Here is a 21,343-nt window from a genome sequence, read left to right as displayed (position 1 = left end):
ATTGTATTTTTAAAATTTGGGTCCATTGCAAAGAACTGGTGGAGGCTTGAGGCAGGGGACTGATTGGGAGGCTGGTTTTAGTGGCCTAGACTAGTTGATGGTGGCCTGGACAAGGGTGGTGGCACTGGTAATAGAAGTGGGCAGATGAAGGATATTTCAGAGGTGGAATTGATTAGAATTGGTATCTGCCAGGAGGTGGGGAGAGGGAGGAGTAGTGAAGGTTGCTATGGAGGTTTCTGACTGGAGCAGTGGAGTTAAAAGCAAGGATGTTTATTGAAAGAAAGTAAACCGGAAGAGCAGTTTTTGGGGAGGGAGAGATGGTGATTTTATTTTGGGGGCATATTTAATTTGTGTGGACCTGAAGTTCAGGAGACAGTTAAGTTTGGGTCTTAATATTTAGGTGTCACTAAAATGGTAAAGGTCAGGGAGAATGCATGAAATGTGGCTCTTCAAATTTATTTATATTTTTTATTAAAATTTTTTAATGTTTATTTTTGAGGGAGCATGAGTGGGGGAGGGGCAGGCAGGCAGGGAGGGAGACAGAATCCAAAGTAGGGTCCAGGCTCAGAGCCCGACACAGGGCTCGAACTCATGGACCATGAGATCATGACCTGAGCTGAAGTTGGACGTCCAACCAACTGAACCGCACAGGTGCCCCTTCAAATTTATTTTTTAGAGAGCAGAAAGAGCTTTGTTAGTCTGTTAAGCTACGAATTTTCTACTAGGAAAAATGTGGGTTCTTCCCCCAGAAAAATACACATACATATAACAGTTTACATATAATTCCAAGGTTTGCAGAGATGGGCATCTGTGCTTCTCAGGTTATAGAGTAGAAGAGGATCCAGGGCAAAAATCCCGAAGAACCTCAACTTCCGTGGATGGAATATAGGAAAACGATCTGGCAAAGAGGATTTAGAATGTATGTTATGCCTGGTATAAAACCAGGTGAAATGTGGTGTTAAACAGAAACCAAAAGAAAAGCGGGGTTCCAGAAGAGGGAGTGATGGCAAATCTCCTCAGGTGTCAAGTGTGATAAAGAATGAAAGTTGTCCATTGGATGGATTTAGTAATTAATGTCCCCTGGGCTTTGGAGAAGCCACGTAGTGGCAATGGCGACAGAGGAAGCCAGATTGTTAATGAATTGAGGCATTAGTGGGAAGTGAAGAAGTTGAGTCAGTCTAAATTTACTTTGTAGAGAGTTTTTATCATGAATGGGTGTTGCACTTTGTCAAATGCTTTTTCTGCATCTATTGAGATGATCGTATGGTTTTAATCCTTTCTCTTGTTAATGTGATTGATCACATTGACTGATTTGTGAATATTGAACTGCCCCTTGCATCCCTGGAATAAATCCCACCTGATTGTGGTGAATGATTTTTTTTTAATGTATTGTTGGGTTGGGTTTGAATATTTTGTTGAGGAGTTTTGCATCTATATTCATCAGAGATACTGCCCTATAGTGTTGTTATTCCTTTTTTTTTAATTTTTAATTTTTATAGTGTCTTTATCTGGTTTTGGTTTTAAGATAATGCCAGCCTAATAGAATGAATTTGGTAGCTTTTCTTCTTCTGTTTTTTAGAGTAGTTTGAAAAGAATAGGTATTAACTCTTCTTTAAATGTCTGGAATTCACAGTGAAACCTGGACTTCTGTTTGTTGGGAACTTTTTGATTATTGATTCAATTTTGTTAGTACTTCATCTGTTGAGATATCTATTTCTTCCTGAGTCAGATTTGGAGTTTCTTTGTTTCTAGGAATTTATCTATTTCTTCTAGGTTGTCCAATTTGTTGGCATAAAATTTTTCCATAATATTCTCTTAGAATCCTTTGTATTTCTGTGGCATTCATTGCTATTTCTCCTCCATCATTTTTGATTCTATTTATTTGAGTCCTCTCTCTTTCTTTTTTTTTTTTTAATGTTTATATATTTTTGAGACAGAGAAACAGAGCATGAACGGGGGAGGGGCAGAGAGCGAGGGAGACACAGAAGAGAGCGAGGGAGACACAGAATCTGAAGCAGGCTTCAGGCTCCGAGCTGTCTTCACAGAGTCCGACGCGGGGCTCGAACCCATGGACCGTTAAGATCATGACCTGAGCCGAAGTCGGACACTTAACCGACTGAGCCACCCAGGTGCCCCGAGTCCTCTCTCTTTCTTGATGAATCTGGTTAAAGTTTTATCCAGATAAAATAAAGTACTGTTTGTCTTTGTTTTTCAAAGAACCAGCTACCGGTTTCATTGATCTTTTCTATTGTTTTTTTTTTCAGTCTCTTTTTCATTGATTTCTGCTTTAAACTTTATTATTTCCTTTCTACAGACTTTGGGCTTTGTTCTTCTTTTTGTAGCTCCTTTACATATAAAGTTAGGTTGTTTACTTTTCTTGTTTCTTTTGGTAAGCCTGTTTTGCTATAAACTTCCCTCTTAGAACAGCTTTTGCTGCATCTCAAAGATTTTGGACCATTGCGTTTTCACTTTTATTTGTCTCCATATATTTTTTTATTTCCTCTTTGATTTCTGGATTGACCCATTCATCGTTTAGTAGCATGTTACTTAGCCTCCCTATGTTTGTGTTCTTTCCAGATTATTTCTTGTGATTGATGTCTATTGCTGTGGTAGGAAAAATGCATATGATTTCAGTCATTTTGAATTTATTGAGACTTGTTTTGTGGCCTAACCTCTGGTCTATCCTGGAGAAAGTTCCATGTGCACTTGAAAAGAATGTGTATTTTGTTGTTTTTGGATGGAATGTTCTGTGTATATTTGTTAGGTCCGTCTGGTCCTGAGGCGGGGGTGGGAGAAGTTAAGAGCTTTTCCTCTAAGATCAGGAATAAGACAAGGGTGTCCATTTTTACCACTTCTACTCAAAATAGTACTGGAAGTCCTAGCTGCTGCAATCAGACAAGAAAAAGAAATAAAAGGCATCCAAATTGGTAAGGAAAAAGTAAAACCTTGACTTTGACTATTTGTAGATACCATGATAGCTATATATATAAAACCCTAGAGACTCCACCAAAAAACTAGAACTAATAAATGAATTCAGTGAAGTTGTAGGATACAAAATCAATATACAGAAGTCTGTTGTGTTTTTATAATTTTGTTTTACTGTTTATTTACTTTTGAGGAGGCGCGGAATGCGTGTGAGCAGGGGAGGGGCCGAGAAAGAGGGAGACAGAAGATCCAAAGTGGGCTCTGTGCTGACAGCAGAGAGCCTGATTCTGGGCTTGAACTCATGAACCTGCGAAATCATGACCTGAGTGAAAGTTGGATGCTTAATTGACTGAGCGACCCGGGCGCCCCTTAAGTAGTTACATTGAAGGAGAAGTAGGATGGTGTCTGGAGAGTATGTTTAAATGCTGATGAGGCCATAAGTAGAGGAGATGGGAGAACAGGTCCCTGAGAAAGTGGTGATTTGCATATAAGATCTAGAACACAGGGGGAAGGACGGTGTGAGACAGGACGGTGGATATTATAAGCAGAAGGAAGACAAAACGAATGAGTATCAAAACATAACTTTGTAGGGTTAGCAATAAGAAGTTGGAGAATTCGCATATATTTTTGGTTTCTCTAAAGTAGGATGTGAAATCAGTTCACTTCTGGAATCATAGGACAGTGGTTTTTTTTTTTAATTTTTTTTTTTAACGTTTTTTATTTATTTTTGAGACAGAGAGAGACAGAGCATGAACGGGGGAGGGGCAGAGAGAGAGGGAGACACAGAATCGGAAGCAGGCTCCAGGCTCTGAGCCATCAGCCCAGAGCCCGATGCGAGGCTCGAACTCACGGACCGCGAGATTGTGACCTGAGCCCAAGTCGGCCGCTTAACCGACTGAGCCACCCAGGCGCCCCCGGACGGTGGTTTTAAAAAAAGTCATTACCTCAGCAGTACTGAAGATTAGAATTTGGATTCATATATGTGTTGTAAATGTATTGATCCTGAGTATTCTGTACGGTTTATGTGGTGATAATGAAGGTTAGAGAGAAGTTCTTCTAAATCCAATTAGTGATTTGGTACTCTCAGTTACGGCTCTTAGTTTTCATATTTGAGTTTTTATGTTTTTAAAAATAAAACTGTTTCTAAGACAGGGCCTAAATGACTCTGGGTACTAAATCACTATCTTGTACTTACTTAATAATTTTACTCATTTACCAATGGCATCTCTCTCTCTTTTTTTTTAAGTTACTTATTTTGAGAGAGAGAGAGAGAGAGAGAGAGAGAGAGAGAGAGAGAGAGAATGAATTGGGAGGGGCAGAGAGAGAGAATCTCAAGCAGGCTCTGCTTGACAGTGCAGAGCCAGATGCAGAGCTTGAACTCATGAACCATGAGATCATGACCTGAGCTGGAATCAAAAGTCAGATGCTTAAACCAACCACTAAACCACCCAGGTGCCCGGCATCTGTCTTTAAAATAATTTTTATTTAACTTTTTTTAAAAGTTTATTTATTTTGAGAGAGAGAGAGAGAGAACGAGAGCACATGCAAGCAGGGGAGGGGCAGAGAGCGAGGGAGAAAGAATCCCAAGCTGACTCCGTGCTGTCAGCACAGAGCCCATGAACCATGAGATCATAACCTGAGCCGAGATCAAGAGTTGGAGGCTTAACAAACTGAGCCACCCAGGCTCCCCTTTATTTGAACTTTTAGAGTGATTAGTTATATATAGACTTATTCCCAAGGTTTGTTATGTTAAATAACACTAAACTTCCAGACCATTTCAACCGAGTAGAAGTGGGTAGAAATTAACCAAATATTACATGTATAGATATTTTATAAGTTATAAACCATACAGAAATCGATGTTTTCCCTTCAATTTTAACAAGTTTGAATTAAACAAGTTAATTTTATAACTCTATATAAGCAATAATTTTTTAAAGTGACATGTAACCACAAACTATAAAATTCACCCCTTTAGAATGTGCAGTTCAATGGTTTAAAATTTTTTTTTTAATGTTTATTTATTATCTTGAGAGAGACAGAGAAACACAGAGTGCAAGCAGGGGAGGGGCAGAGAGAGAGAGAGACAGAGAATCCGAATCCAGGCTCTGAGCTGTCAGTACAGGGCCAGACGCAGGGCTCGAACCCATGGACCACGAGATCACCTGAACCGGAGCCACCCAGGCACCTCCAATTCAGTGGTTTTAATATATTCGTAAGGTTGTGCATCCATCACCTTACGAGTAATAATTTCATGCAGGGTAATCCAGAGAATGTGGCTTTGGGATATCTACTCAGTGTATTAACTTTTAATTTTTGGTAGATACAGTAATCTGTCTTGTCATTGAGTGATGATTTAGAAGAAGGTAATTTATCTCTCCTATAAAATTTCTGTGGAGTTAGGTGGAGACTAAATAACAATGTTATTTTTAAAAAAATCTCATCTATATCAAGAAAGCTTTATTTTATTTATGATCTTCAGTATAAAATTATTTCATTAAAAAATGTATATGTCAACCTGAGTTTGCTTATTTTTTTCTTGGAACTATTTTCCCCTTTTCACTGAGCTGCTCTGAGATAAATCTTGATGGAAGATTGATTGGAAGTTGGTCCTTATGAGAATACCAGATTTATAAATTTTCTGGCTGTCAGCTGTTATGAGTGATCATTGCTAAAGTTGGAACCACTGGTTCAGCTGTCTTTTGCTAGTCTTTAATAAAAGCTTGTGATCATATTTCAAACCTTGCTATAATGTTTATCATTCACTGGTACTTTCAGTGTTTTAAAATGAACGTTTTGACAGTGCAGTTTTACCATTTTAATTCTTTCCATGTATTTTTTGTTTCCTTTACAGTACTCTGTGCAAAAAACTTGGTGAAAAAGGATTTTTTCCGTAAGTAAATTAACTTTAAATCTTGTATGTTGTGTGTAGACTTTTTGGATAACTTTTCAGAATTGTCTGGCTTTAGTGATTTCTCTATTCAGAAATATACTTCATACTATTTTATGAATGCTTTGGTTTGGACCCTTTTGGCAGTACTTTTTTTTTTTAAGAGGACTTTGTGCTTTTTAGCCGTTCTTCCTTTCCTTTTATCCACCCCTCTCACATATTTGTGTGAAATGTATATGTGTATAGGTGTGTATATGAGACATGTGTAAAGAATATCGAGGGTGTGCATACTACTAGGTTTCTAGAAAGGGTGGAGGTTATTTTGTAAACACTTTTTCTTTTCTAACATTTTATAGGAAATTTTATTCAGGCATTCACCATACCTTGGAAAGGAGAGAAGTTATTCAGCCTGCTTAGAATTTCCAGAGTGTAGGAAAGAAATCTCTGCCACATTCAGTCATAGATGCTCTTATGTCTCGGCCTCTAAAGCAGACATTTGGTTCCCCTATTTGCAGTCTCTTTGCCAATAAGTTGTCAAATTTTTTTGTGGCTTTATTTAGGATTAAGTTTTGTGAAGGAGGATTGGGAAGAACCCCTCACGTGTGTTTAAAATCTTTACCCTGTAATCTCATACTTCACAATAGCTTTAAGGTATTGAGTAAAAAAAATAAAATAAACATATATAAATAAGTAATTGAGTCAAAATGATATAATTTTTAGTAAAGAACTCGAAGCCAACAAAGTATTATATGTAATATATTTGAAGTTATAAATTGAGAAGATTCATTAGATTTTCATTTTTTATTTTATTTAAAATTTTTATTTTAGAGAGAGCATGTGCACACTCACAAGCAGGAGAGAGGGGCAGAAAGAGAGAGAGAGAGAGAGAGAGAGAGAGAGAATCTTAAGCAGGCTCCACACTCAGTGTGGAGTGATCCCATGACCCTGAGATCATGACCTGAGCCAAAATCAAGTGTCGGACACTTAACCGAATGAGCCACCCAGGTGCCCCAAGAAGATTCATTAGATTTTAAAATTCAAGTTCTACCAGCCCCCAGAAACTAGGTGTGAGTGCTAATTTAATACGATATTACTTAATTTTCAGGGGTTTCATTAAAAGAAATAGTAAGCTCTTGATGCATTTTAAAATCATACTTCATTCATCTCACTTGAAATTTTCTTCTAAGATATCTAGAGTAGAACCAGAATTAAAGCTTATAAAATAACATAAAACTGTATAATTAGAAATTTTTCTGGTTTCTGTGCTTATATGGGAAAGCAGTTAAATAGGATGCTGTGGGACATAGTAAAGAAAGTTTTAAGCAGTCTCCAATATGTGTACCAGGTGCTGTCTACCGTACTGCGTATCACAGCGGGAGAGGCCAGTGGCCTCTCTCCATGCTGCCACCAAATTCTGTCTTCACAGGCTTCTTCTGAACTACCTACTTCATCCCTGTCACTAATAACCAGTGTATACTCTTTTTTTTTTTTTTTTTTTTACCATTCTTAAGGTTGATTTGAGGTAGGATTAGTAGAACTGTGAAGTGGCAAATAGGATTGGGTAGGTAGGTGACAAGGAGAAAAGGGAGACGAGTGAGGCATGCACTCTTTTATAGCTCCTTCTGCATCCTCCAGGATGTCTGCTTTGGTTTTACAGATGAAATCTAACATTGTGTCTCCCAGCCTTCCTTCCCAAGTTCTTTTCTTTCCTCCAGAGTCCTAAGACACAGTTTCTCAAGTATAATACCCAGATCTACTTGTCTGAGTTTTCCTAGGAAATCTAGAAGAATCTTACTTTGATTTTTGGTAAACCTTGGAGAGCCAGTTAATATCAGTTATACGATCTTTATCTGCCCTTACGTTGTAGGTGGGAAAAAAAGTAAGAAAGGACTCTTTCTCTCTTTCGTTAGTGTAGGCAGTAAAAATTGATAAAAGTTTTCTTAAGAGTTGTGAGTTTGCTTCTAGGGATAGGGAAATTAGGGGAAACTCTATGATTGTCTTGAAAACTTAGAATGGAAGAAACATTTGATGGCTCTGGAAAGGGAAATCGGAAAGCCAATCTTGAGGCCTTCAGAAGGTGCTCAGCCAGGGATGGGCTATCACCTGGGTTCACAGTGGGAATGGCCTCTGCTGACAAACTTAAGTTTGTCATTGATCTGTTTATAAGTTGAAGGTTGCCCACATTAATTCCAGAGAAAAAATTGTAGTACTTCCTAAATCTCTTCATGAAATTTGAGTGAGAGTGTGTTTATTGTCAGAATGCAGTTATCATTGATATAAAAAAGTAGTGTTTGCTTGTAATCCAGTTTAAATCATGTTGAATGAGAAAAGTAAACTTTAATATCAAGCATGACTATAGGCTGATGAAACGTGTGTGTATATATTTAATTATAGGAAAAAATACACTGCCAAGTGCTGTCTTGTAATTTGTGTATTAGAGATAATACTCTTTATTCTGGGTATCTACCCTTGCTGAGAAAAAATTTGCTAACTTTTTGGAATTGTTTTCAAGCTTATTGGCTTTAAAAAATAAACTATTTCCCCCTCTCCCCAAAATTTTAGAAGGAAAACTTTCTAAACGTATAAGAACATGGAAAAGTTTTATAGTGAATATCCACCATCTAGATTCTACCATTAACATGATCCTGTATCTGTCTTTATCCATTATCTGTTTCTTAAAGAATGTTTTCATTAGTATAATTTTTTTCTCTTTTATGCAACATTTGTTTGTTTATTTAAGTTTATTTATTTTGAAAAAGAGTGAGAAAGAGAACAAGTTGGGAGGGGCAAAGAAGGGGTGGGGGACAGAGGATCCGAAGCGGGTGGCACAGAGCCTGAGGTGGGGCTCAGACTCACGAACTGTGCAATCATGACCTGAGCCGAAGTCAGATGCTTAACTGACTGAGCCGCCCAGGTGCCCCTCTTTTATGTAACATTTAAATAAAAGATTTATGTGTAAGATACTGTGTTGAGTCACTATATTTAGGGGCCAAATTGAAGTCACTCAGAACCACGGTGATTGGTGAATGTTCTTTTTCTTCCCCCAATCAAAAATAAAGCTTTATTTTCTCCAGAAAGTAACACACTTTTAAGTTGAAATTTTTGTTTCATTGTTATTTGCAGCTCAAGTGCATTTGTATAGCGAGGAAGTCTTCAGCTTTAGCTATTTTTGTATGACTCAGAAATGATGGGGATGATTGAGAAATTTTTAAAAATACAGAAAATACCTTAGCCACTTGATATTTACCACTAGAAGCCTCACTAACTTCAGAAAACTTGATAGCTTTTGATCACATCACAGTAACTTGGCTCTCAAGGTAAATTTTTGTGGACTGATAGAAACAGGTAAGTTGAAATATAGGTACTTTTTGTTGTTAGGGCATAGAGCTTGTGTTTTGTATTATTTAACAGAAAAGAAACATAGGAGGTTGGGACTCAGAATTTCATAGTTAATTAAGGACTTGGAAACCATGCCTAGTGTGTTTATGTGGAAAAGTTGTTCCCCTTAGTCCTTAATTCTTTAAACAACATCTAAAAGGAAAGCTTGAAATGTGATTTTTGTTTTTGCTTACAAACATACATTTGTATGTTTGCTGAGATAGTAGAATCAAAAGAAAAAGAATAGATTCTTGAAAATACTTAATGTTATTGAAGGTAGTGGGAAAAATATTCTTCCATTAAACACTTTTAAAAACGGTAGGTATTACTGAAATAATATGAATAGCAGTAAACTTCAAGAATATAGTTAAATACATCAATACCCTAACTTCCAAGTATCTTCTTAAATACTTAACACTCTTAAAATTTGGTCCTCTCTTATTTGAAGTTGACAGATCACAGAATCATAGGATTGGGGAACTGACGATGTGATTTATGCCTGACCTCGAATCTTGGCACATAGGTATCTTGACTTTAAAAAAAAAAATTAGCATAGATATCGAGGTGCAGAATTTCTCCAATTATCAACCCATACCAACATTTTGTTCTAGTATTTTCTTTGTTTAAAAAAAATTTTTTTTAAATGTTTATTTATTATTGAGAGACAGAGAAACAGAGCATGAGCATGGGAGGGGCGGAGAGAGGGAGAGACACAGAATCTTAAGCAGGCTCCAGGCTCTGAGCTGTCAGCACAGAGTCCGACACGGGGCTCGAACTCACAAACCGCGAGATCGTGACCTGAACTGAAGTTGGGCGCTTAACCGATTGAGCCACCCAGGCGCCCCATTCTAGTATTTTCAACTGTCCATAGGAGATCTATGCTATCCCAAAATGTCATTTTTGTCTCCTTAACCCTTTATTTAGTTCTACCTTCTAACTTTTTTTTTCTCCAAAAGAACCACTGTTTTCACTGTTACTTAGGGCTGAAAACTATAGTGTCATCTTTGACCCTAGTTTCTTATAAACTTGTATTAGATCTTTCAGAGTAGTTTATTACTTCACTGTCCTTTGCCTTTTCCTGTGACTTCCCTAGTTCAGAGTCTGCTCATCTTACTGTTCGTTTATCCTACTGTGTGAAACTTATGACCGCTTCCTAGATAGTCTCTGTACCAGTCTTCCCTTCTCCCAGTCCACCCTGAATACCGCTAATAGAAAAATATGACACCCTTTTATCTACCCCAGTCACTTTCTGATTTCTAAGCCTCTCTTACCCACAGCATTTACTTTTAACATCGTAGCACAAATGATTTGGTTAGATTCCTCACAGCCCTTCAGATGCAGTCGTACCTTTCTTGGTGATCTTCCTGTTTGTCCTTTAAAGCCCAATGAGTCCCATCCCCCCCCCCCCCAAAAAAAAAAGCCTTGATTTACTGTTCAAACTCCCCAACAGTTCTGTTTTTCTGAACTCTTACTTGTACTCACTGTTGAACTGCATGGTACGTGAGAGGTATACTATAGTATAGTAGTTGAGAGCATGAAATTGAGAACCAGATTTATGTGCATGGGTTTAAAATCTAAACTTCAGACCCTGGCTCTCTCACGTACTATCGTCTGTCCTTGGATTAGTTAATTAACCCCTTTGTGCCTCAGTTTCCTCATCAGTAGGGTAGAGACTATAGTAACATTTACCCCATTGGATTATTGTGAGGAATAAGAGATTTAATATATGTAAAGCATTTAGAATAGTGCCTGACATAGTGTTAAAAGTATTTTCTTTAGAATCTATACAAACATCTGTTTATTCTCTGGTTTCCCTCTCCCCCAAGGCATTCTTAACGTTTTAAGGCAGGGTATTTAATTTTTTGATTCAGTTTTTCATCACTCATGGTAGTTATTCAGGAAAACTTTTTGGCTAATTTGATTTCTCTGTAGCCCATATTCTTGTGTGAAAACCTGTAAGAAGCTCTTTCTTTAAAAATGCTACTAAGGAGGACCTTGGGAAGGCCCTAAGAGAACCAGAACTGTTTTAATCTTCCTGGAGTCAAAGGGCTGGTAAAGATGTATAAACACTTCCCTATTATGAGGTAACCTCTAGGCTTTGGTAGTTTAAGAGAATGTTTTGAGATAGCAACAAGAAAAACGTAGCTTTTGGTATTTAATGTAGAATTAACTTTAATCTTCGTTCAAAATGGACCACTTTTCATTTATAGCTAAATGTTACACTTTTTATAAAGAATGGAATAATCTTTTGTAGCAAATAGTAAGTTTTATATAATTAATCTTCTATTTTCCATGTCACGTTATTCTTTAATTAAAAAAGAATTCTTCCCCTTTTTCCACAGGACTTCCTGATCCATTTGCTAAGGTGGTGGTTGATGGATCTGGGCAATGCCATTCTACAGATACTGTGAAGAATACACTTGATCCAAAGTGGAATCAGCATTATGACCTGTAGGTTTAAATGATTCATTTGAAATGAAACATAGAATCAATATTATTTGATATAGTATTTGAAAAGAATCACTGAAAATTATCAGAGTTTGATCTGTGGTATAATTTGGTCTTCACAGAGGGGCACAAAACCTAGTGGGAAGGTACTGTGACTTATTGATAGCTGGTTTTGGAAGATGAAATGCTCTTAGTAAGCCTATGGAGAATAAAACGTATATGCAGTATAGGGCAACCCCGTCCCATCTTCTTTCGGTTAAATAAAGGTATTAATTTACTTTAGGTCAATTATGAGTATAAAACCAGAAATCGTAATTGGAGTGCACTCATAGACATTCTTTGTGCTTTTATAGGGATGGTTTCTTTTTTTCAAATTTTAATCACAGTGCTATATGCACCATTCTAAAAAGGTGCATAATACTGTAAGGCTTTTTTTTTTTTTAATATTTATTTTTATTTTTGAGAGAGACAGAGGGTAAAAACAGGGGAGGGGTAGAGAGAGAGGGAGACCCAGAATCCGAAGCAGGCTCCAGGCTCTGAGCTGTCAGTGCACAGCACAACGTGGGGCTCGAACCCACAAACAGTGGGATCATGAGGTGAGCCCAAGTCAGACGCTTAACCGACTAAGCCACTGGGGTGCCCCGATGTTGTAAGGCTTGTAATGGGAAACTGCAGTTTGCCGCCCCATCCTTATTCCTGATTCCCATTCTCAAGGTAACTAGAGTTACTTTGATTGTTTAGTCTGGTATTTTCTTCTCTTTCTAGATCTCATGCTTACTTTATACATCTCTCTGTATATGGGGTGGGGGGGGGATGCAGAGATTTAGTATATGCATACTTTTAGGTATTATTTTTACATTTCTTACCATAGAAGAAGATTTAGCTTTTACAACTGATCTCTCTCATCCCTGTTCCTACAGCACCCACGTGGCCCTTCCTTTCTCCGAGCCCTCCATTTGAACCTTTTTGGTTAAATCATTGTTCTGTATTTACATTATGATCGTGTAACTATTCATAACTGAGTCACATGGTGTGCAGTGATTACATTTCCTCTCTTGATAAATTTTGTTTTTCTGGAATTAACTATCTTATTTTGCCATTTGTTTAGTTTTCTATCTGTCTCATTAATTCCTAGACTCTCCTACAGGACTGGACATTTCTGCATATATTCAACCGCATGAGCTATTCTGTTGGCTTTGTTTCCTTGTTGGAGATCTCCCTCCTGAAACCTTTGGCCTCTTCCTCCACGCTGGTCTGGTGGTCTAAGCTGGTCTAGGACCTGCTGCACAACTGTCCAGGAACCTCCTTTATCATTATGTTGGGAATTTCCTTTGTCTCTTCTGGGTTCAGTGATTTCCCATTTTTTGTTATTCCCTGTTTCGATGAAGTCTGTCTTTCATGGTCATCTTGAGAAAGAGTACAAAGATAGGGAAAATTTCTTTGAGATCTTGTCTGAAAATGTACTTTGTCTTTCTCAATGGATAGTTTGATTATAACCTTCTAGGTAAGACACGCATTTCTCTCCAAATTGTGAATATACGCTCCATTGTTGTCTAGGTCTAGATCAGCACTTGAACAGAAATATAATGTGAGCCACAAATGGAAGCTTGTCTGTAATTTTAAATTTTGTAATAGCCACATTTTAAAAAGTTAATAGGGACACCTGGGTGGCCCATTTGGTTAAGTGTTCAACTCTTGATTTTGGCTCAGGTCATGATCTCACAGTTCATGAGTTCGAGCCCCATATCAGGCTCTGTGCTGACAGTGCAGAGCCTGCTTGGGATTCTCTCTCTCTCTCCCCCTCTCTCTGCCCCTCCCCCACTGTCTCTGTCTCTCTCTCTCAAAATAAATAAAAGGTAATAAAAAAGATTAAGCTTAATAAACATATTTAATTTAGTATGGCTGAAATATTCTCATTTCAACATGTAATCAAGATAAAATAATTATGGTCTTTTTTTCTTATAAATAAATGCATAGGTTAAAAAAATAAACATTTCTCAGCTAAGTCTGAGATCTTAGGGGTTTGTTTGCACTTACAGAGTGCCTCAATTTGGACTAGCCTTAAGTACTCAATAGCTCCATGAGACTGGTGACTGCCCTTTTGAATAGTGCAGTTTCAGAGTATCATTAATGGCATCCTGATTTTGGTCTTTCTTGATTATTGTTTTCCACTGGAAGATTTCAGGGTATTCTCTTTATGCTGTGTAATAAATTTTTTGATGATGCACTTGGTATATATGTTACATAGTGCTTGGTACTTATTGGGACCTTTTAATCTGGATAAACTCTTTTTAAAAAAATCAAAGTTTTTAATTCCAGGATAGTTTTTTTATTTTTAAATTAAAAAAATTATTTTTAATGTTTATTTATTTTTAAGAGAGAGAGAGAGAGAACAAGTGGGGGAGGGGCAGAGAGAGAGGGAGCCACAGAATCTGAAGCAGCCTTCAGGATCTGAGCTGTCAGCACAGGGCCCTACGGCAGGGCTCGAACCCACGAACTGTGAGATCATGACCTGGGCTGAAGTTGGATGCTTAACCAACTGAGCTACCCAGGCGCCCCTAATTCCAGTATAGTTAACATACAGTGTTCTATTAGTTTCAGGTATACAGTACAGTGATTCAGCTTCCATTTATTACTCAGTGTTCATCAAGATAAATGTACTCTTGTGGCTCCTTGGTGGCTAAGTCGGTTGAGCAACTGACTTGATTTCAGCTTGGGTAATGATCCCCAGGGTCATGGAACTGAGCCCTGCGTTGGGCTCCACACTGAGCGTGGAGCCTGCTTGGGATTCTCCCTTGCTGTCTCTCCCTGTGCCCCTCTTCCTGCTCATGCTCTCTCTAAAAAAATAATAATAAATAAAAAATAAATGTACTTTTAATCCCCTTCACTTTTTTCACCTGTCCCCCCATCCACTTCCCCTCTGGTAATCATTTGTGTGTTCTCTATAGTTAAGAGTTTGTTTTTTGGTTTGTCTCTCTCTCTCTCTCTCTCTCCTTTTTTTTTTTTCCTTTGTTCGTTTATTTCTTAAATTCCACATATGAGTAAAATCATTTGGTATTTGTCTTTCTCTGTCTTATTTTGTAACATTATACTCTCTAGAGCCATCCATGTTGTTGCAAATGGCAAGATTTCATTCTTTCTTATGGCTGGATAATATTCCATTCTTTATCCATTCATATCTTTATGGACACGGGCTGTTTCCATAATTTGGCTTTTGCAAATACTGCTGCAATAGACATGGGGGTGCATACATCCCTTGGATGTTTTCATATTCTTTGGGTAAATACCCAGTAGTGTGATTACTGGATTGTAGGGTAGTTCTATTTGTAACTTTTTGAAGATCCTTCATATTGTCTTCCACAGTGGCTGCACCACTTTGCACTCCCACCAACAGTACATGAGGGTTCTTTTTACTCCATATCCTCACCAACACTTACTATTTCTTGAATTTTTGATTTTAGACATTCTGATAGGTGTTAGGTAATATCGCATTGTGGTTTTGATACACGTTTACTTGACGATGAGTGAGTTTTCATGTATCTCTTGGCCATTTATATATCTTTGGAGAAATGTCTGTTCATATCTTCTGCGCACTTTTATTTTTTAATTATTTTTAAAAAATATTTATTTATTTTTGAGAGAGTGAGAGAGAGCAAGCATTTGCGAGTGAGGGAAGGGCAGAAATAGAGGGGTGTCGACAGAGGATCCAAAGTGGGCTTCGTGCTGACAGCAGAACTCAAAAACCATGAGATCATAACCTGAGCTGAAGTCGAACGCTTAACCGACTGAGCCACCCAGGCATACCTCTTCTGTGCATTTTTAAATTGGATTGTTTGTGGGTTTTTTGATGTTGAGTTGTGTAAGTTCTTTATATTTTAGATACTAACCCTTTACTGGGTATGTCATGTGCAAGTATCTTCTCCCATTCAGTAGGTTGTCTTTTATTTTTGTCTGTTGTTTCCTTTTCTGTGCAGAAGCTTTTTATTTTGATGTAGTCCCGGTAGTTTATTTTTCTTTTGTTTCCCTTGTCATAGGAGACATGTCTAGAAAGATGTTGTTATGGCTGATGTCAGAGAAATAACTGTGCCTCTTCTGGATGCTGAAACTCTTTAGTTATGAGGAAATTTTGTCTTTTTTATTTGTTTTTTAAAGATTTTATTTTTAATCTCTGCACCCATCGTGGGGCTCAAATTCACAACCCCAAGATCAAGAGTCGCATGCTGCACTGACTGAGCTAGCCAGGTGCCCCTGTCTTTATTTATTATAGGTGATTTCTTCTCCATTTTCTATTTCCTTTCCTGGAACTCCTGTTACTTGGATGTTACCCCTTCTGAATTGATTATCATTTAGTTGTCCTATCTTTTTTCTCTCATATTGTATCTCCAGTGGAATAAAATATTTTTGTTTCAGTAAAAAATGAAAAACTATGATGAACTATCTGGGCTGTTTCCCCTACTTAGTTTTCCAACATTCCTTTTATTGTGATTTCTGCTCTCATATTTTTAGCTTGCAAGATCACTTTGCTTATTGACTATCTGTTTTTCGTAATTTTGTCTTATTTCTTGGATGCAAGAGAAGTGAGTTTTGTTGCTTGTATTGCCTCTCTTTTGTCAAGGTTCCTTTTTTTCCTGTTAGTTTGATTTGGGTTTCTGTTTTTTTATATTTAAGGGGAGGCACTTCCATGTCGATTGGAAATTCTGTGCCCATGGGTAGAGGTAGTCCGCTTGCTAGGGTAGTCAGGTGTGGCTGTGACATATTCATTGCACAGAATTCTGCTGTTTCCTGCCCGGGGCTATATATTCTTGGATGCTAGTGTTCTTGGAGCTGAAGAGTTTAAGAATGCTAGGAGGTCTCTCTATTGACTGTAGTAACCTCTTCTTAGTATCCATGCTTTTATAATGGACTTTTACCTTCTCCCTTAGCTGTGCCTGGTGTCCCTGAGTAGAGAACTTTTCAGAGAGTAAAGCGTACATCTCCTGCTGGGGTTGAGGATGACCTGGGTCAAGGAGGGGATTCAGGAGGGCTTTCCATTCCTTTTCAGTAATTTCACCAGTCCTTCTGTTTTAGCCCCACCGTCACTGTTAGAGTATCTTGGGCTAATAAGTCGGAAATATTTCAGGGATGGGGTGGCAGTAATAGTCTTGTTTCTTATCTGTTGTTCCCTGCAGGTGTAAGTGTCCGTTTTCTCCAGGTTGCTAATTCTGTTACTATATGTTTTCTATACCTCTACCATTTTGTCAGCATATCTCATGTTATAAACATGTTAACTGCCCTGATATCCTGACCTTTAAGTCTTTGGTCTTTTAAGCTTTTTGAGCTTTCGACTTCACTCTTCATCAATCTCAGTTTTTCTTCAAAATGTTCCACTTGCCTTACCTACAAAAATGAATTTTACATCTCCCATCAAACGTTTATGCCTGACACCTCATTACTTACTTCTAGACAATTAGTTCTAACCCACCCCCCTAGCAGAGTACCCAGCTCAGCCTAGACTCTGGACAGTTATTTAAATTTGACCTTCTAAACCACATGTGAACAAACATGTTTCTCCTAAAACATTGAGATACTGAGAGGCAGTTCAGAATAAGGCTTTTTTGTGTGCCCCTCAGTGCTATGGCTCAGTGACTCCAAGTTAGTAGGCAAATAAATAGGAACTAAAAAAGTAGGCAATAGAGAGAAGTGAGACTACCTGGCTTCCCACCCCCCAGCCCCCCACTTATTTGTGTGATCATTAGCTCAGTGTTTAACCCCTCGTGTGTCAGTTTCCATTGGTGACAGCAACAATAATGCCTACTTTAGACGACTGATAGGAAGATGCAGTGAGATAACCCCTGCAAAGTGTTTAGACTAGTACCTCACAGGTAATCCTCAAATGTCAGACGCTTTTAGTAAATATGTTAGGTCGCACCTTTTTTATTACTTTATTTGACCTGTGGTGATTTTGAAATCCCAGCAGTAATAAGCTACTGTCTGTGTAACTGACTCAGCTTTTGAGTTCTTAATCAGATTGTTTTAAGCCGTCTCTTTAAGCTTCAGTCACATTTAAATTCAGCCAGAGACCCAGGTATAACAGTGCATAAGATGTAGTCTCACAAGCTTTCAGCTAAGTGGTGTATAGACACAAGTGAATAGGAAATTATAAACAGTATGATAAGAATATGGGGAAGTATAGGTGCCCTGGAAATACACAGAACTTTTTTATATGAATTTAGGAGCTAAGGACAGCTTCCTAGAAAAGTGGCATTTAGGCTTAGACCTTATGTGGGAGTTAATTTGAAAAAAGAAACGGGGGATGGCTCTAAGCAAAAGTAGTCTGTGTGAAGACCCAGAGGTGAAAGAGAACATGACTCTGAAAACAGTTGGGAGGGGCAGCATTGGGGAGTTCACGTCAGGTAAGGGGAGTTCGGCATAGGACAAGCAAAGAGAGGCGAGTAGGAACCAGCTCGTGAAGGTCCTTGAAAGCCTACTAATAAGTTTGAATGCTCTCCTCAAAGCAGTGGGGAGCAATGAAAAAAGGTTTTAAGTGGGGAAATGCTATCATCGGGTTTATATCCAAGAGCAGACACTTAGGCGGTAACCGTGGAGAAGGGCTTTGAGGGAGACAAAGATGGCAAGGAGACTAGTTCCTACACTGTGGAGTGTGGGGCGACCTGATCGGGTGGGGACAGCATGGATATAGGCAGAACAAAGGAGGTAGTGAATCCACTGGATACGCTGCAGGGGAGCAGGGGGGCAGGATAGCAAAGGAAATACTGTCTGCCAGGAGGCAGTCAGTGGTGGGGGGCTCTAATTACGGGGAGGGAGTGTGGGAGTATAGGAACATACGGACTTTTCCTTTTTTGGTACCTGTGCCTGACCCTAGCCCATTGGCCGGCTGGGGTCTGTGGATATTTTGAGGTGGGTCTCTTCATGAGCCTTTGCATGCAGCTGGGTGATCACTGTGGTCGGCCCCTCTTATCTTACTCAGGTTTTCATTGCTCAAGCTTGTTGCCTAAAAGGGGCCCCTGTTTTCCCCCCTGACGGGTCGACAATCACAAATCTTTGGCATTTGGGCGGAGGGCTCATCTTCAGTATCTGCTTCATGCTAGACCTAGGGGAGGGGTGTCCCTACCTAAACCTGTCAGTCCGTCAGGGGTTCTGTGCAGTTACAGACCAGAGCATGGTATTATATTAACGTGCTGATCAGCGAGATTCCCTGGTGGCCGGGTCCATGGGATTTAGGGGGAGGGGACTCTGATGGTATGGGCTGGAATTCTTGTTGGACCATCATTAGTATGTGGAATTGTTGGGTCCAGCAAATAGAAATGATGACCTTATGTTAGAAAAGTGGTGATGTGAATGTAGACATTCTAAATAGTTGATTATGGCCTTAAAGCTAAAAAAAAAAAATTATGTCACCCTATATACACTGAAATCACACTATGTTTTGTGCTCTGCTGGGTTTGGGTCACAGGCTGTGTTTGCTGACCCCTGCCTTACACGCCTTGCTTCTACAGTCGTCAACACAGCAGCTAGAGTGATGTTGTTACAACATATTTCAAATCTTGTTACTCCTTTGCTGCACGTCTCCCGTTGGCTTCCTGCCTTACTTGGAGAGAAGGCCAGAGTTCACACCATGGCTGACAAGGCCCTTTATGATTTGTGCCTGATTGGTTAGAGCAGGCTAACTGATGGAATAGGCAAACCCAAATTGTCAGTGGCTTCATACAAGGGCAATGTATTTTGTATAAAAGTTCATTTGGCAGGGAGGTGATTTCACTGTCTCACAGTCATTCCAGGACACAATTGACAGACGTTCCTCTGTTTTCAGTGTACGTTCTCAAGGTCTCTCTGGGCCTTGACAGCATAAGGGTGCTTATGCCAGTGGTGGGCTGTTCTAAGGCACGGGGATCAATACTTTATCATGCTGGGGAATCAGGCTTGGGGAACTGATTTAATGTGATTTTGTTTTAATGCTTGATCTGGGGTGCTGTAGCTGTTTAATAATTGATTCTGGTTGTAGAATTTTGATACACCATGCAGTAGGTACTTGCCAGGTTAGGTCTGTTAGGTCTCTTTGAAAATTGGTGCATGCATGTTGGATGTTTTCGACCAGAGTTTTCCCATTTGTAAGCAACAGAAATGAAATTCAAATTGGCTTAATTTTTAAAAAGGGAATGGATTAGCTTGCGTAATTAAAAGTCCAGTAGGGATAGGCATGCTTTATGCACAGCTGGATCTAAGTGTGGTTTCCCTGTTTCTCATTGAAAAGTTTTAGTTCTCACTTCAGTGGTTTTGGCTTTTTTACGTACTAGGTGAATTTTTCTGATATTACTGCTTTACTGAATGACACTTGAAGATCAAGGTTGCTGGACCAAAAATTTGACCACTTAGAGGCAATGAAATATAGTTAGGATTCTACTGATATAATTATGTTATTTTATTATATTTTTGCATGGGATGGCACCATGTGAACAATTGGCTGTGGTAGAGCTCTTAACGTACTTGCAGGTATCCGCACAGACAAGTGTAGTAACGCTTTCCCCTGCTCTGCTTGTCTGCAGGCAGTGAAGTGAAATCTGCAAGAGTCCTGCTCGCTCAAGGCCTGCATACAGGAAAGAAGCAGGGGAAAAGCGTTACAATCAGCTTTTGTTCTACAGCATTTTAAAACCCACCAGGTATGTCAGATTTTTGGTCTGTCAGCCTTGACAATGCCCCTTGAAAACTGAGTACTCTTCGAAATGATAGGCCATGTCATTGAAATGTTTTTTAAATGTGACTGTGATAAAAGCTCTTGTAAGATTTTTGTTCTTGGAAAGAAATATCAGAAACCTGTAGTGTTATTTGACACTAGCTACTAAAATAGTTTTTTTACTACCACATTGTTAGCCAGTCTGAGAGTGGCAGATGTGATGAAGGATATATTAAAAATTCTTTATAGATTTTTACTTACAAGATTTTTAAAAAAATTAAATTCAATCTTGTGGGATTGATTGAACTCAAAACATATTTTGCATTATCTAACCATACTCTGAAACATTTGTGACTTTAGACTACAAAAGCAAAAGAAAAAATTTTACATTCGCTACTTGTAGTTGCCAAGTTACTCATTCAGTTATGTTGTTTTTTAGGTATATTGGAAAGTCTGATTCAGTTACGATCAGTGTATGGAATCACAAGAAGATCCATAAAAAACAAGGTGCTGGATTTCTTGGTTGTGTTCGACTTCTTTCCAATGCCATCAACCGCCTCAAAGACACTGGTTGTGAGTAGATACGAGTGTTTTTTAAAATATAAAAATATAGGGCACACACATTAGGCTCTGTGCTGACAGCTCAGAGCCTGGAGCCTGCTTCAGATTCTGTGTCTCCCTCTCTCTCTGCCCCTCCCCTGCTCGTGCTCTGTCTCTCTCACTCAAAAATAAATAAACATTAAAAAAAATTTTTTCTTAAAAATATAGGACACTTACATGGCTCAGGTCATGATCTCATTGTTCGTGAGTTCAAGTTCCATATCAGGTAGCTTGAACCCCACTTGGTGTGAGCATGAGCCCTGCTTCAGGTAAAAAAACACGAGCCCTGCTTTCGGTGAGCCCCACCTCTCTCTCTCCCTTTCTCCCTCTCTCCCTCTCTCCCTCTCTCCCTCTCTCTGCCCCTTGTGAGATTCTCTCTCTCTGCCCCTCGCTCACTTGTGCCCCCCCTCAAAAAAAAAAAATATGTATGTGTA

General features: G+C 38.8%; 1 protein-coding gene across 1 annotated transcript in view; it reads left to right on the top strand.

Moving 5' to 3' along the window:
• Positions 1-5,198: 5,198 nt before the first annotated feature.
• The window catches only part of SMURF2 (SMAD specific E3 ubiquitin protein ligase 2), a 55,979-nt gene continuing 39,834 nt past the window's right edge, over positions 5,199-21,343 (top strand). Inside the window, exons 1-3 of the mRNA XM_049637648.1 lie at positions 5,199-5,815; positions 11,533-11,641; positions 20,749-20,882. Coding sequence (XP_049493605.1) covers positions 5,674-5,815; positions 11,533-11,641; positions 20,749-20,882 — 385 coding nt within the window. The 5' untranslated portion in view covers positions 5,199-5,673. The remainder of the gene's footprint in view (positions 5,816-11,532; positions 11,642-20,748; positions 20,883-21,343) is intronic.

This window comes from Panthera uncia, chromosome E1 (genome assembly GCF_023721935.1).
Source record: "Panthera uncia isolate 11264 chromosome E1, Puncia_PCG_1.0, whole genome shotgun sequence".
Lineage (NCBI taxonomy): Eukaryota > Metazoa > Chordata > Mammalia > Carnivora > Felidae > Panthera > Panthera uncia.
The sequence above is the reverse complement of the archived record's forward strand: the minus strand, read 5'-3'. Positions and strand labels throughout refer to the sequence as shown.